We start from the raw sequence: 13,789 nt of genomic DNA, 5'->3' as shown, positions 1-13,789 counted from the left end.
TGTCCTTGTGTATTGTAGGAAAGACCAATACTTGCTATGGATAAATGAACAGTGTATAATAACAGTGTATTTACGATGCACTTTGACTGTTTTGATAAGATTTAACACACTTTTTTACAGTGTGAATACAACAAATACTAACTTAAAATAAATATACATTAACATCATGGGTGCTCTGCTCTTCTAACTATCTTATTTTGCTTATTTGCTAACTTATTCTGTACTACAGTATTACACAAGTTTACCGACACTCCACTGCAAAAAAAATTGATTTACTGTACTACTAAAATTGGTTTTTATGCATTTACAATGACAGTGTGATTCATAGCGTCCATATATTTACTGAATAAATACACATTTTTGGAAAACTGCCTGCCCAAACGTCAGTGCTTAATACTATGTTTAAGTCAAATATGAGGAAGAAATGCAACTAATAATTATTTTTTATTATCAGTAAATCTCTCATTAACTTTTTTGTTCAATTATTAATCATTTAGTCAATGAAAATGAGTGAACAATGCTACAGATGTTACAAATTGCAAAGTCCCTTGTTTCTTCCTTACCAAGAGCAAGAGCAGCAAATCCTGGGGGCTTGCAAATATTAGTCACATTTTCTTATGACTGAAATGCCAATATAATTTTTCAGATTTGACTAATTGTTTCTGTTCTAATCAGGATTGAAGATTAAAAACACCGAGGTGTTGCTGATTCTTACACATGTGTGCAGGTGCTACGTGTAAAGACTCAGGTCTTCCAGAGAGGGAATGTGCGAACTTTTATTTCCAGAAATGCAAAAATAACCAATCAGCCATATGAACTTCATTTGCATCCTTTTTTTTTTCTTTTTAGCTTTGGCATGGTCATAGAAACATGATTCTTTAAAATGTAGAGCTACACAGTCAAATCACTATAGTTTATATTCAGACAATAACACAGTGTGATTCAGGGACAGCAGGATGAGCTGTTATGAAGTTGTTTGACACCATCAGGGATCATGGTCATTGTTGCCTTTCTTATGATATAATAACAGGTAATACAAAATGTATACCAAAAAAAAAAAACATGTTTATCTTCTTTTCCCACATTGAGCTGCAGTTCATGGCAGGGACACTCCTGAACTAGTACCCTTTATCTCAGTACCAACAAACACCATAACCTTTACACCACAGCACTCAGAGTACCTTGCATAAGTGTAGTAATTCTTTGAAAGTGACCTCTGTCCGTCAGGACGTGCTTTTAAAAGGGGGATCAAAATCGTGACAAAAATCAAAACAAACTACCTCTAACCTTAAAACAGCCAAAGACACCACGTCCAGTTTGCAGAGGTTAAACAGAAAAGCATGAGTTAACTAACTCAGTGTCGATTTCTGAGAATGATCTGTCAAACTTCAGGAGTCCTCTTACATCAAACTTTACATTTTCAAACATTTTCAAATATATTTTGGCTTTAAGTCTGGTGGATAGACGGGTCTTTGATATGATAGTGAAAATGATAACTTGATCCCTTTATATTTATCTTTACTTCATGAATAGTTCAATATACAATCTTTGATGTATAAAACACGAGGTAATAATGTTAGACAGGGATGTGACCGTCTGAGGCGCCAGGGTGTGTCTGAGCACGTTCAGCTTCTTGTGCGTCAAGAATGTATAATATATCGTATCAAAGACAGCGCTCAACATTTTCAGAAATACGGTGGTTTACTTTCTTGTGAAACTTAAATGAGAGGACTGATTCGACTCTTATATCTGTACAGTAAACCTAAAGATGGACCCAGCAGCCAGAGAGAGTAAAACATCCACCTACGTATGACTTGTATTAATGTTCTTCTCTCTTCTCACAAAAAAGCATAAAAACAACAATGTGCTATTTTTTTGGCCTGGACTAGTAACTTTCTGGAGTCTCTGCTGATTTTCTGGCAACTGTGCGAACATAAAAAGTTGTTTTGACATCATTTTTGTACATGTTAACCAAAACAGATGGCATGTTAATTTTCCGAGCTTTAGAGATGTTAGAAGGCAGATTTTAACGGAGCCAAGCCAGTTGAATCATGCCAAGCTATGCTGAGTTAAATAGGCGCTAGCTTTAACTTGGTATTTACTGTACAGACATGAAAGTTGCATCAGTCTCCTCATCTAACCCCATCATAAAAGCAAAATGTGATCAAATGCTGCACTATTCCTTTTACGTATACAACACACAAACTATTTCTTGGTTGTACTTTATATAGTGCAATATACAGTACAATGCTCGCGCCTCGTCTTTGTTTTAATGTCGATACTTTGCAAATCTTCACAAATACATTTGGTAACAAAGTCTGATATTTCATCCCACATATCAAACATTACACAACCTGTACAATATGTTCCAGCTGTGACGATATATAAAGCTCCGCTTGTAAAAAAGTGGCACTGCTATGGCTTCATTTTGACTCAAAAACAAAGCAGAGGTGAAAACACACAGCGCCTGGGTTCAAACTGAGTCACATAAGGGGTGGTATGGGAGGAGGTAGTACAGGCACATGGCCTCATGTTCGAGTCTGCATTTTAATTAAAGCCCTGTTTTTTTTTGTCCAGAATGAGACAAAGAGAGAGAAACAGAGCAGATGGAGGTCAGAGAAAACTAAGTGCGGTGAATATGAAGCCATTATGTACGTTTTTCATTTCCCTGAAAGCAGCTTTGGTTTTTTTCACTACCACCAAACTTTAACCAGGGTTAAGGTGAGAAAAACTGACCTCCACACTCACAAACAGTTCCCAGTTTGTTTTCATAACATTCAGTTTGTACTCGAGTGTAATCTGCGTATCAATCTCTGTATCCTTCCCTCATCTGATCTCAGTCCGTCTCACTCAGGACCGACTGGGGGTCTACTGCCCCGGGGCGTAGGGCCAGCTGATGGAGCTCCCTGATAGCTGCATGTCTCGGATCAGCGTCTCAATCGGCGTCTTGCCCACCAGCCGCATGAAGAAGAGCTGGGAGATGAGGTTGGCCGGCACGGCACGCAGAGCAGGGAGACGCAGCAGTAAGCGACCGAACCGCTGAGGCTGGTTGGGGTACTGCAACCTCTCGTACTCTGTCAGGGCGACCTGGGCCTTCTCCTGCAGGGACTCCACGTGGGCCGGGTCCGTCAGACCACATGCATCTGTAAGGCAAAGAAAGAAGCAGAGGATGATGTCACTATTCAAATGTTTCTACAATGCTGCTTTTGCACGTTTTTATTTTCAACCTTCACTCCTCTGACTGTTGTCTATCTACAATTATACTCATTTGTTGAAAGTTATATGAGGATTTCAAACTCAGGTATCCCAAGCCCAAGATATTAGGCATTGCAAAGGCAAACTCCACCTACCAGCACTGCTAAAAAATGTCACTGCACCTGGTCTAAAAGCACAACCCTGAGTTAAACCACAACTTTCAACACACAAAAACACAAAAACTTTCAACTTTAGCTTTCACACGGATTAAACGAATAAGATTCAGTATTCCTATTTGAGAGCTGTAGAGTCGTTGTTCAGAGCTGGACTACAGAAGCTCTTTTCTCAGAAAACTGTTTGATTATTGTTTCAAAGGAAATCTTCTCCTCTGCTACACCTCCTTCACTGATGTCAAAGGTCACACTCATTCATATCGAAGGTCACCTACGACTGGTAACAATTTAATTCTGTGTTTTAATTGCTCGTCCAGAGACTAACTCTGTCAAATACCTCACTCAGACGTTTGTGTTTTGGTTTTCTCTAAAGTCACTTGCTGTTAGTTGACAGTAAACACATTCAGCTATTGTAACTCTCACCACTCAGACCATCACCTTGTGGAAAAATCTCCCCCCAAAAAACTCACCAGGTGAAAACAGTGCAATGGCTTTGAGGCAGCTGTACTCGGCTGAGTCCACCTGCAGCCTGTTCAGCTTGTCCACCTGGTCCTGGAAGATCCTGACCTGGTCCATGAAGGACACCACGCGCTCGGCGGACATGGGGGACGAGTGGAAGCCGGCCGCTGCCAGCAGAGGAGCCATGTGCAGAGGCAGGGCGGACTGAGCGGCGTTCAGGATGAAGAGCTCGCTCCAGCTCAGCCTCAGCAGCGCCACCTGTCGGGTAGGGAATCAGCGAGGGGTAGGGATGTCACGATTATAGATTTTCTTGATACGATTATTGTCAGAGAAATAATCACGGTGTTACAGGGTTTTGACAGGAGTTAGGAAGAGAGAGCACATCTCTCCCACCTTAGCTTCTCTCCACTGGCTTCCTGTAGGATTTAGAATAGACTTCAAAATCCTTCTGCTGACTTATAAGGCTCTTAATGATAAAGCTCCAACCTATCTGAAAGAACTAATCATTCCTTACTGTCCTACCAGAGCACTCCGCTCCCAGAATGCAGGTCTGTTAGTGACTCCCAGTATCTCTAAAAACAGACTGGGAGGTAGAGCCTTCAGTTACCGGGCTCCTTTACTGTGGAACCAGCTCTCTCCATGGGTCAGAGAGGCAGACACTCTAACTACATTTAAGTCTAGACTTAAGACCTTCCTTTATGACAGAGCTTTTAGTTAGGGCTGGTTCAGGTAGCTCTGAACCATTTTATAGCTACGCTGCTATAGGCTTAGACTGCTGGGGACACATCTGGTTACACAGAGCCCTCTCCTCCTCTTCTCTTCTCTCCTCTCCTCTCCTCTCCTCTCCTCTCCTCAGTATATTTTTGAACTGTCATTTTCTGTTGTACTTTGTAGTTTGGCCTTGGTGTCTCGCACTCTCTCTGTGTTTCCTCAGATCCACCGGAGCTCCATCTCTCTGCACCAGCCGCCGCCTGCATCGCCCCCCCCTCCCTCCCCTTCCCCTGCTGTTAGACCGGCCTCCCCTTCCTTCCCATGGACCAATCTGCCACCCAGCCCTCCCATCGAGCTGGCCAGCTCTCCCTGCCCCCCCCCGCCCCCTCCCCTCACCAGAGACTGCCTTCATCAACTCCTGCTAACACATGCTAACGCATATTTCGCACATTCTGTGACAAACTGTAAACTGTTTTCTTGTCTGTAACAACATCTATTGCACGTCTGTCCGTCCTGGGTGAGGGATCCCTCCTCTGTTGCTCACCCTGAGGTTTCTCCGACTTTTCCCTGTTAAAAGGGTTTCCATGGAGTTTTTCCTCAGTCGATGTGAGGGTCTAAGGACAGAGGATGTTGTTACGATGCCATGTAAAGCCCTTTGAGACAAACTGTTTGTAAAAACGGGCTATACAAATAAAATTGCCTTGCCTTGCCTTGCCTTACGATTATCACGATTATTATGCATCAATAAATTTCACAACACTATGAATGTGTAAAATCAAGTGTTTGAAATATTTAAGTCATTAATTGTCATCTATACCAAATATTTAAGTTTATTTTGTGGCGTTTAATACCACGATTAATTGTGAAAACATCCCTAGTGAAGGGTCACATAAGTGTAGTGGGTCCACATAGGACAACAGATATTTTTGTCTTGGCGCCGCCAATAATATTAATGATGATTTTTTTCAAGTAATTAAAGCAGAAGTAAGTGATCCGGTCGTTTTCGCTAATGCTGCGTTCCAGGCAGGCTTTTGAAATCGTAAATTACAGCTTCAAGTCACAACTTACGACTTTGTAGCGTTCCAGGCAACCCACTCGTGTTTTTCCGACCTGTTTTACCGGCGAAAGTCACTATAACGGCCACTCGTAACTTCCGACCGGTGAACTCGTACCAGATCGAACTGGTACCACTTCACGGTCGGAAAAATACGAGTTTCCTTGAACGCACCATAACAGTCCTCGTCGCTACGTCGCCACATTCACGGCGTTCCTTGGCTGCACACACAGCCCTGCATGCCGTTCTCTCTCCTCATTGGATAAAAACTGTAGGATACGATAAATGTTTTCTCTTCGGCTCAGAGCAGAGCAGAGTGACTGACAGACCCGTGTTTCAGACCAAACACTCTATGTAAGTGATTGCTGTCGGAAGATATAACTATTTAAGACTTATATTAACACAAATATATCACTTACTTCTGCTTTAAATTAAATTATTCTCTGGAGGTAGAGCTATAATTGTGTTTCTGACTGATAACACAGGGATACTCTCACCTAAAATGTTGTCTCTGTTCTTTAAACTATAATAATTTTAAAAGTATAACATATAACAGGACTGACCTGCTCTGAGACAGGCAGTTCTGGAAAGTATGGGATGTTTCTGGCCCACTCGATGGTGCTGAAGAGGAGCCGGGCGGCCAGCTCACAGATGCTGTCGATGCCCATGACGGAGCCTCCGCTGGTGGACCCCTGCATCTGTGCCTGGCCGTAAGGGGCGCCGTAGCGGCTGTTGGGGTACGGCTCGGCCCGCAGGAGCTGGGAGATGAGATCTGAAACCGGCTGCCCGTTGAAGTAGTCAGCCCCAATGTGACCGGGCCCTGCACCTCCCACTCCCCCGACCAGGGAGTTTGGGCTGATTCCTGAGTGAGACGGAGGGATCCGACCCCGCTGGACTGCTGCATGGGAGGACACGAGACAGTGAGAATCAGAGGTGGTGCCTCTAAAACATCTGACACTGCTGCAAAGCTGCTTCACTCACAGTAGAAATCAGAGTATAATCATGTCTTATTGAAACAGCAGGCAAGGCAAGTTACTCAGGTACAATTTTGAGTATTTTAAGTCTTCTACTCCACCACATTTCAGAAACATTGATCTTTTTACTCCTCTATGTTTGTCACAGTTCGTCTTGTGTGTCATGTGATTGAGAAATGTTTACATTTTAGTATTGTTACTCCTGCTACAAATACATGATTTTATATTGTAACTAATCAACACAAGCAAAGCAACTTAGATGTAGATATTTGTCAAGATGTCCATCCTTTTTCGCAGAAGAGATGTGTGTCTGGCTGGAAATAACCTGAGGTCATTGGTGTTTTTGGCTGTAACACCCACTTTCTAATTCCTGGTAATAGTTTGAAATAAGTTTTAGTTTCAGTTAAATGTGAGTCTAATCCTCTGTGATTTAACTCTAATGTTAATATCCTGAGTGTGAGCGCGCTGCCTGTTCTGTCCCAAATATTAATTAACACTGCTGCATGTCCTAAATGGCAGCGAATATAGTTACAGTCTCAGTGAAGCAGTCGGTGCGGTGCGGCTGCTGCCTCTCCTCTGACTGGGTTAAAGGTGAAACAGACATTTCCAGGTAATGTGGAAACAGTGCAGCCTGCGTCACGGCCACGGTCAGCAGGGTTCATTAATAACCAGGCCCAATATAACCTCTGGCACACACGTCACCTCGCTGCACATTATGTATGGTAGAGCTGCTGGTGTCCACTAACACACGGGACGACGGAAATACAAGAGGGGTTGGGTTACGCTAGAATACAATTACAGACTTCACTGTCAACACATGTCACAGTGGGAATTAAAACACTGAAATGTTTTTGTGATGTGATGGGAGCTGAAAAACTATAGTGGTAATAATTACACCCAGCCAAATGGGAATCTGAAGTCAAAAACTAAACTGTAATGAGCAGGTTGTTTGGTATTGAGGCAGCTCAGTGGGTTTTGTCCCACTGTGTTCACTTTCTCTCCTCTTGTGTTTCCTGTTATGCAAATCAGAGCTGGTTGCCCCCAAAGCCCAGCCCCAACAGCTGCAGGGAGTCGAGCACCAGGGTGAAAACACGCTTTGGTTGACAGTAAACACTCACTGGCAAATGTCAGTGGCTGTTTCTTGCACTTTCTCTGAGAATCACTCATTTCTGGTATTTATGTATTTGTGTGTCTCTGTGTGTGTGTGTTTCTCAGTATTTGAACTTCTGTGGGTTTGTTTTTCTCCGGGGTGTTTGGGCATCAATCGGTCTGTGTGTGTCTCTCTGTGTGTATGTGTGTGTTAAGGACAGTATATAGATGTTTTTAAACCTTAGTGTTGGAAAATAACTGGATACAGTTTACTCATCATGTATTGTGCTTTTTGAAGTGAATGTACTTGTTCTATTTTATGTCAGGAAAAATGTGGATCGGTACTACATTTATTTGACAGCTACAGTTACTTTGATTTACGGCTTAAATTATATTCACGTCTACCAGTTACAACACTGAACCATAAAAAGATAATTATTCAAGGGGGCATTTTGCCAAAAAATTACACATCTAGCTTTTGTTAAGAGCATAACTTTAACTTGAAATGTGATATTTTACACTGCAGTATTCTGTCTTATGTTGATTTTTCATGTTTTGCTGCTTGGCAAATTGTAAATGCAACACTGATGTGTTATCGTCTTTCGTTGTTATAATACATCTTTATATCGTTTTCTCTGCTACAGAGGGACACGTGGTGTGAGTAAACTAAAACAATGAGCTAAAAGAGGCCAAAGCATCTCTTCAGGTTGTCTCTTCAAACATTACACACAGTCATTCGGCCCATTGTTTGTATGAAAATATTGATTTATGCAGCTTTGAGTTGAGGACTCTCCACCTCCACATCTCAAACCTTGAAGCTCAGCAGTTGCCTCAGCTCCTCATGTGACCTGGTTTGTGACGTGTAACACTCATTTGTGTGTTTACTAACCCTGAACAAAAAAAGAAAACACACCTTTAACCTGCTGTGTGTGTACATGGATATAATACTGTACCTTCTTTGCGCATCCCGACTCGGAAACATTTCTTCAGCCGGCAGTATTGGCACTGGTTGCGGTGATGCTGGTCGATTTGGCATTCTCGATTTGATCTGCATAAAAGGAAACAAGAATATAAAACATACAATGAAAATATAATATTTAGTGACAGGAAACTGAGAATTTCTCCCTTCTCTTCCTCCCCTCACCATCTCTCTCTCTCTCACTGACCCCTATGATGAGTGAACTGTGTGAGCTGGCTGGGCTGAAAAGCTATCAAGGCTGTGACCTTTGTAAATCATCAGCTCTACACACCCTTGTGTTGCCATTTACAGCAGGACGAGGTCTGCCAACATTTCAAAGAGAGAACCTTTTCAGCCCTGGACATGACAAACTGACTGCAGAGACACCTCCCATCCAGGGTTAGTGCATTATTAGATGTGGGAGAAACGACTGTATTCGGGAGCTGAGAGCTTCATGTATAAGAGCAGAGAGAGAATTGAGCTGCAACAATGTGTTCCTGTGGTGAAGAAGAATAATGGGAATGTTGACCTTCTGAGGCAATCCATCCTCACATGACTGACCTTCAGGGCTTTCATTTCTCTTATTTTTTTTCCTGGGGCTGTTTGTGAGCCGAAGCCAAGGTTGGAACAAATCATTCCCGAGTGAGAAATAGGCTTAATCTGTTGTCACCCTCATGAATGTGAATGCACGTATAATGGTTCATAAGAAAAGATGTTAACCTTCTAATAAACCGTAAACAAATCATCAATAAGACACTATGTGGAAAGATTGAAGGTGTTCCTGAATATGGATTATTTACGATTTTCGACATAAAATCACATTTTATGTTATAACACATGTTTTTTCTCTGTTTATACAATAGCAGTCAGTCAGAAGGAGTTAAACATGTCCTTATAAATACATTATAATGTGCTATAAACTGTTAATTAATAAAGTTAAATGCCCTGTTTGACTCTATTTATGATATAATATCACATTTTATATTATAACACGTGTTTTCTCTCTGTTTATACAGCAGCATTCAATCAGAAGGAGTCCTTATAAATACATTACAATGTGCTATTAACTGTTAATTAACATGTAAAGTCGAAGTTAAATGCCCTATTTAACTCTAGTATTTATTCTCCCAGCAGCCTCTACTGTACCTGCAGGAGTAGTTGAGGTTTCGCCTGATGCTCCTCTTGAAGAAGCTCTTGCAGCCCTCGCAGGTGAACACGCCGTAGTGCTTCCCGCTGGACTTGTCCCCGCACACCACACAGTCCACCACGCAGGCCTTGTCCTCGTCGCCAACGTCCACATCGCTGCTGCCGGCCTGTGGCGAGCCGTCCTCCTCCTCCCTCCTCAGGTAAGCCTTCTCCCCCAGTCCATTAGTGTCCCCGTTGGGGTTACCCCATCCCCCGCTCACCATGGCCATATTCTCTGAGACACGCAGTCCTGTGAGTGGATCATACACAGCACCGCCCTGTCCCCCCGGCTCCCGACTGCCCTCAGAGTCCAAACACCGATCCCAGACCCTGAGACAGCGACTCCAGGTTTGTGATTCGGAGCAGGTTCTGTCCAAAGCTGTGATGAGAAGTTGTGACGGGCTCCACCACCGCGTTGACCTTTACCCCCTTCGCCGTCTGCTCGGACTGACCTGGAGGTCCCTCCCAGTGCTGTGTGTTTTCTCTCTGTTCTTTTAATCCCTCCGTCGTCTCTGCTCTTGTCTTTCACCCTTCTGTTTTCTGCCCTGACCTCCGATCAATGGCTCCCGAGGTCTGAGAAAACTTCAGACACACATCTGATGGTTCAGAGTTCAAGCAGGAGAAAAGGGTGCAGCCTTGCTCTTTTCACAGGAAACAATAAATTACACTTTGACTCCCTGTTTCTTTCTCCCTCCTGCTCACTTTCCCTCTCTGTCTCCCCCCCTGGAAGAAGTTTAAAACACACACACACACACACACACCTCACAAATCCCAAAGTGCAGTGAGGGACAAAACAAGAGTTGGTCTTCAAATAAAAGAAAGAAAGCTCAGCCCCTCTGCCTCTCGCGGTTGCACGACTTTCTCCCAAAAGGACAAGCAAGTGGGAGGAAAATAAAACACAGCTCTCCTTCAGGCAGGGTTAAAGTGCCCTGCCCTCTCCTCCAACTTATAAACTAGTCCAACCAGTTCCTGCCGTGCAGAGGTGTTATCTGCTGATCTGAGGCAGTTCTAGTCCAGACGCACTCTTGACTTGTCGAGGCTGTTACAGGAGCAGAGGTGATAGTGATGAGGAGGAAAAATAAAAAGACAACCCTAACAAGTATTTTGGCTCAGGAACCTTTGTGTCCTAAAAAAAAACAAAAACAAAAAACATATATGTAGACAATGATCCCCTCACTTTAAAAAAAAATTAAAATGAGAAGAGCGCTGGAGAGAGGACAATATGCTCCTTTGACTCCTGGAAAAATCTGGTTTCAGCAACGGCGGCGGCGGCGGCAGCAGCAGAGTTCTTGAAAGGCGTCCTCCTCCTCCTCCTCCTCCTGTTCTTCCTCTTCTTCCTCTTCTTCCTCTGCTCTCTGCGGTCAAATTGTGTTTTCTCGTGGCTCCTCCAACTCCTCGGAGTCTGTGGTGTCAGAGGCTCAAATGTCACAGAAAAAACAACAAGCCAGAACAAAAGCAGAGTTGAGTAATCTCCTTAGTCGCAGTTCTCTCCTCTCCTCTCCTCTCCTCTCCTCTCAAAGCTCCACAAAGTGTTGTCTCTCTCTCTCTCTTTCTCTCCCTCTCTCTCTCTCTCTCTCTCTCTCTCCCCCCTTCTCTTGTTTTGTCAGTGCTTGTCCATCCAGCAGTAACAACCAGAGGCCAGAACCTCTCTGCATTCCCTGTCAGCGAGTCACGGTGTACTGTTGCACTCTTTACTATTCTGCCTGTCCTTTTTTTTTTCTTCTACTTCTTCTACTTCTCCTTCTTCTTCTTTCTTCTTTTTTCTTTCCGTCCTTTTTCCTTTCTGCTGGCCCCGGCAGGAATAAATTAGGCAAACAAGCGCAGGAAAAACACGGTCACACACACACACATACACACACACAGACCTTTTAGTGAAAGCCAGACGCTGCTGCGAGTGGAGAGAGCGAGCAGCCCAGAGATAGACTCCTCTCCTGCTCCTCTCAATCCCCTCTCTGTGTCTCTGCCTCGCTCCCTCCTTTAGGGAGAGTGAGCTGTGTCTGTGTGCTGAGGGATTTGACACTGCTATTCAAGCCCTGCCGTTGCCATGACACTGGATGCCTTATAAGGCCAGAGGAGTCAAAGAGCACAGAGTGGGCTGCAGCCACACACACACACACACACACACTCACACACTCAGGGAATGAATGCCTGGCTGCCTGACTGGCTGCCTGTTTCCCCCCTGACCTCGGGGCAGGCCTGCGAGCAAGGGGTAGTTAACCTCAACACTGCAATGAAACAAAGAGGAGAGGGGTGGTGGTGGTGGTGGGGGCCTCGGGGTCGACACACAAGCGAGCACATGGCACTCACACTCATGTTCTCCACTCCACTCTTAATCCGTAAGACTTCCTCCGACTTTGTTGACCCAATAATAACAGGGAGGGCCTGTTGTTGTTGAGCAACTTGTCTAAAGGTTACATGATACGCCACCGGCTCTTTTTCACACCTGCTGCACACACTCACAGGTCAGTGTGAAGGATGCCAAAGGTCCCGAGTTGCTGCTGCTGCTGCCGGGTCCTGGATCATGGTGCTGGTTATACTATTGAATGCACATTTTTAGGAAGGGGTGAGGGTGTGAGGGTCGGGGGGTTGCATATTGTGTGTCTATAAAGTGGTTGGACCTTTTAGACAACGTCTTTCATCTGTATGGGTTCACACATGTGTTGGACACTTCTGTTGTTGCATTATTGAGCCCATGACTATGGAGTAGTGTTGAAAATTACTACGTGTACTATACACACCCAAGCAAAGAATCTGGTCTGTCCACTGGGACGGTCTCAGTGTACATATCAATATGTCTATATCAAATAAAATTAACATAACATAACATAACATAACATAACATAACATAACATAACATAACATAACATAACATGTCAAATGCGAAAGGCACTGAGCATTATTATGTAGCAGAAAAAGGAGAAAAGATGTCCGCACACTGCTATTGTTGCTCCCAAAATGTAATATAGGCTACAGTAGATACATTATTATGTAGCAGACAGTGAGGATGCAGAAGACACACATAAACACACACGCACACTCTTTTCTTTTTTACATTTTTGTACATGGAGGCTGTGGATGTTGAACATGCAATGTCCACCACTGCCACCAACAGTGACCAACATTTTTTATCTTGAGTCAAATGTTTGTTTACAGTGTGTTAGAGAGAGGAGGATTGCTTTTGCCATGTTTGACTTTTTTCAGTGTAAAAACACTTTTAAAAACAGTTTGATGAATCAAATTATTTGTCAGGCAGCATTTGTGTTTCCTCATTAACAGTATTACCTTTGCTTTATACACAGTGGTCATCATGACGACTAAATGTTTACTCAGACTGCGTGGTATGAAGACGAGTAATACTGTATGTGTGCTGCTTCTCTTTTACAAACCCAGTTACAATTTGCTGTGTAACCCGTCCATCGTCTTGGCAGTAGGCAGAGCTCCTGAGGAATTTCTGGCCTGCTTTGTCTGTCATACCAACAGCACTGTCATGTGAAGGTCTCTCGAAAAAAAAGGGAGGACAAAATAAACAATCAGAGCCTGCAACCAAGGTTTCCAATAACAGCCTCCAAACGCAGGAGGAAAAAAAAAAAGAGAAAAGCCACAGAGGAGGTATTCACTGGCGCTTACAAGCACGCCTGCTTAAAAGAACCTCTATGTACCAAAAACTGTTTGCTCATCACATGGTTTTACAGGAATTCCCCCTGAGTGACAAAACATTTTGTCCACTGTAGCTTCAAAAGAATATGCTGCCTGCCAAAAAAAAAAAAAATGCAAATATCAAAGGAGCAAAACGCTTTTGAGTTTAGATCTGATTAAAAGAGGGCTGGGAGGAGAGAAGGAAAGAAGTTCGCTTACACAAGTTTAGCCGGTGAGGTTAATTCAGCCTTTTAAATGTGAGCACAAGGCAACTTTAACCCACATCCGTCACAGCGAGACTCATTGTGCATGGATAGGCCTTTTGTTTGGTTAAGAGGTTATCAGGGGCCAAGCT

The 13,789-nt window shown here is 43.5% G+C and overlaps 1 protein-coding gene across 1 annotated transcript; it reads right to left on the bottom strand.

Annotated features, from left to right (window-relative positions):
• Positions 1–762: 762 nt before the first annotated feature.
• LOC146988975 (nuclear receptor subfamily 2 group F member 6-like) lies at positions 763–11,797 on the bottom strand. The gene is made up of 5 exons (XM_085774793.1): positions 9,760–11,797; positions 8,609–8,703; positions 6,156–6,490; positions 3,839–4,085; positions 763–3,143 (listed from the first exon to the last, which is right to left on the bottom strand). Exons 1-5 carry the CDS (start codon positions 10,026–10,028, stop codon positions 2,869–2,871), a joined length of 1,221 nt encoding a protein of 406 aa, XP_085630919.1. The 5' UTR covers positions 10,029–11,797; the 3' UTR covers positions 763–2,868.
• Positions 11,798–13,789: the final 1,992 nt, after the last annotated feature.

The sequence above is a fragment of the Trachurus japonicus genome, chromosome 4, assembly GCF_045865225.1.
Source record: "Trachurus japonicus isolate A0001 chromosome 4, Traja_1.0".
Lineage (NCBI taxonomy): Eukaryota > Metazoa > Chordata > Actinopteri > Carangiformes > Carangidae > Trachurus > Trachurus japonicus.
Note: the sequence above shows the minus strand (reverse complement) of the source record. Positions and strands in the feature narration are given on the sequence as shown.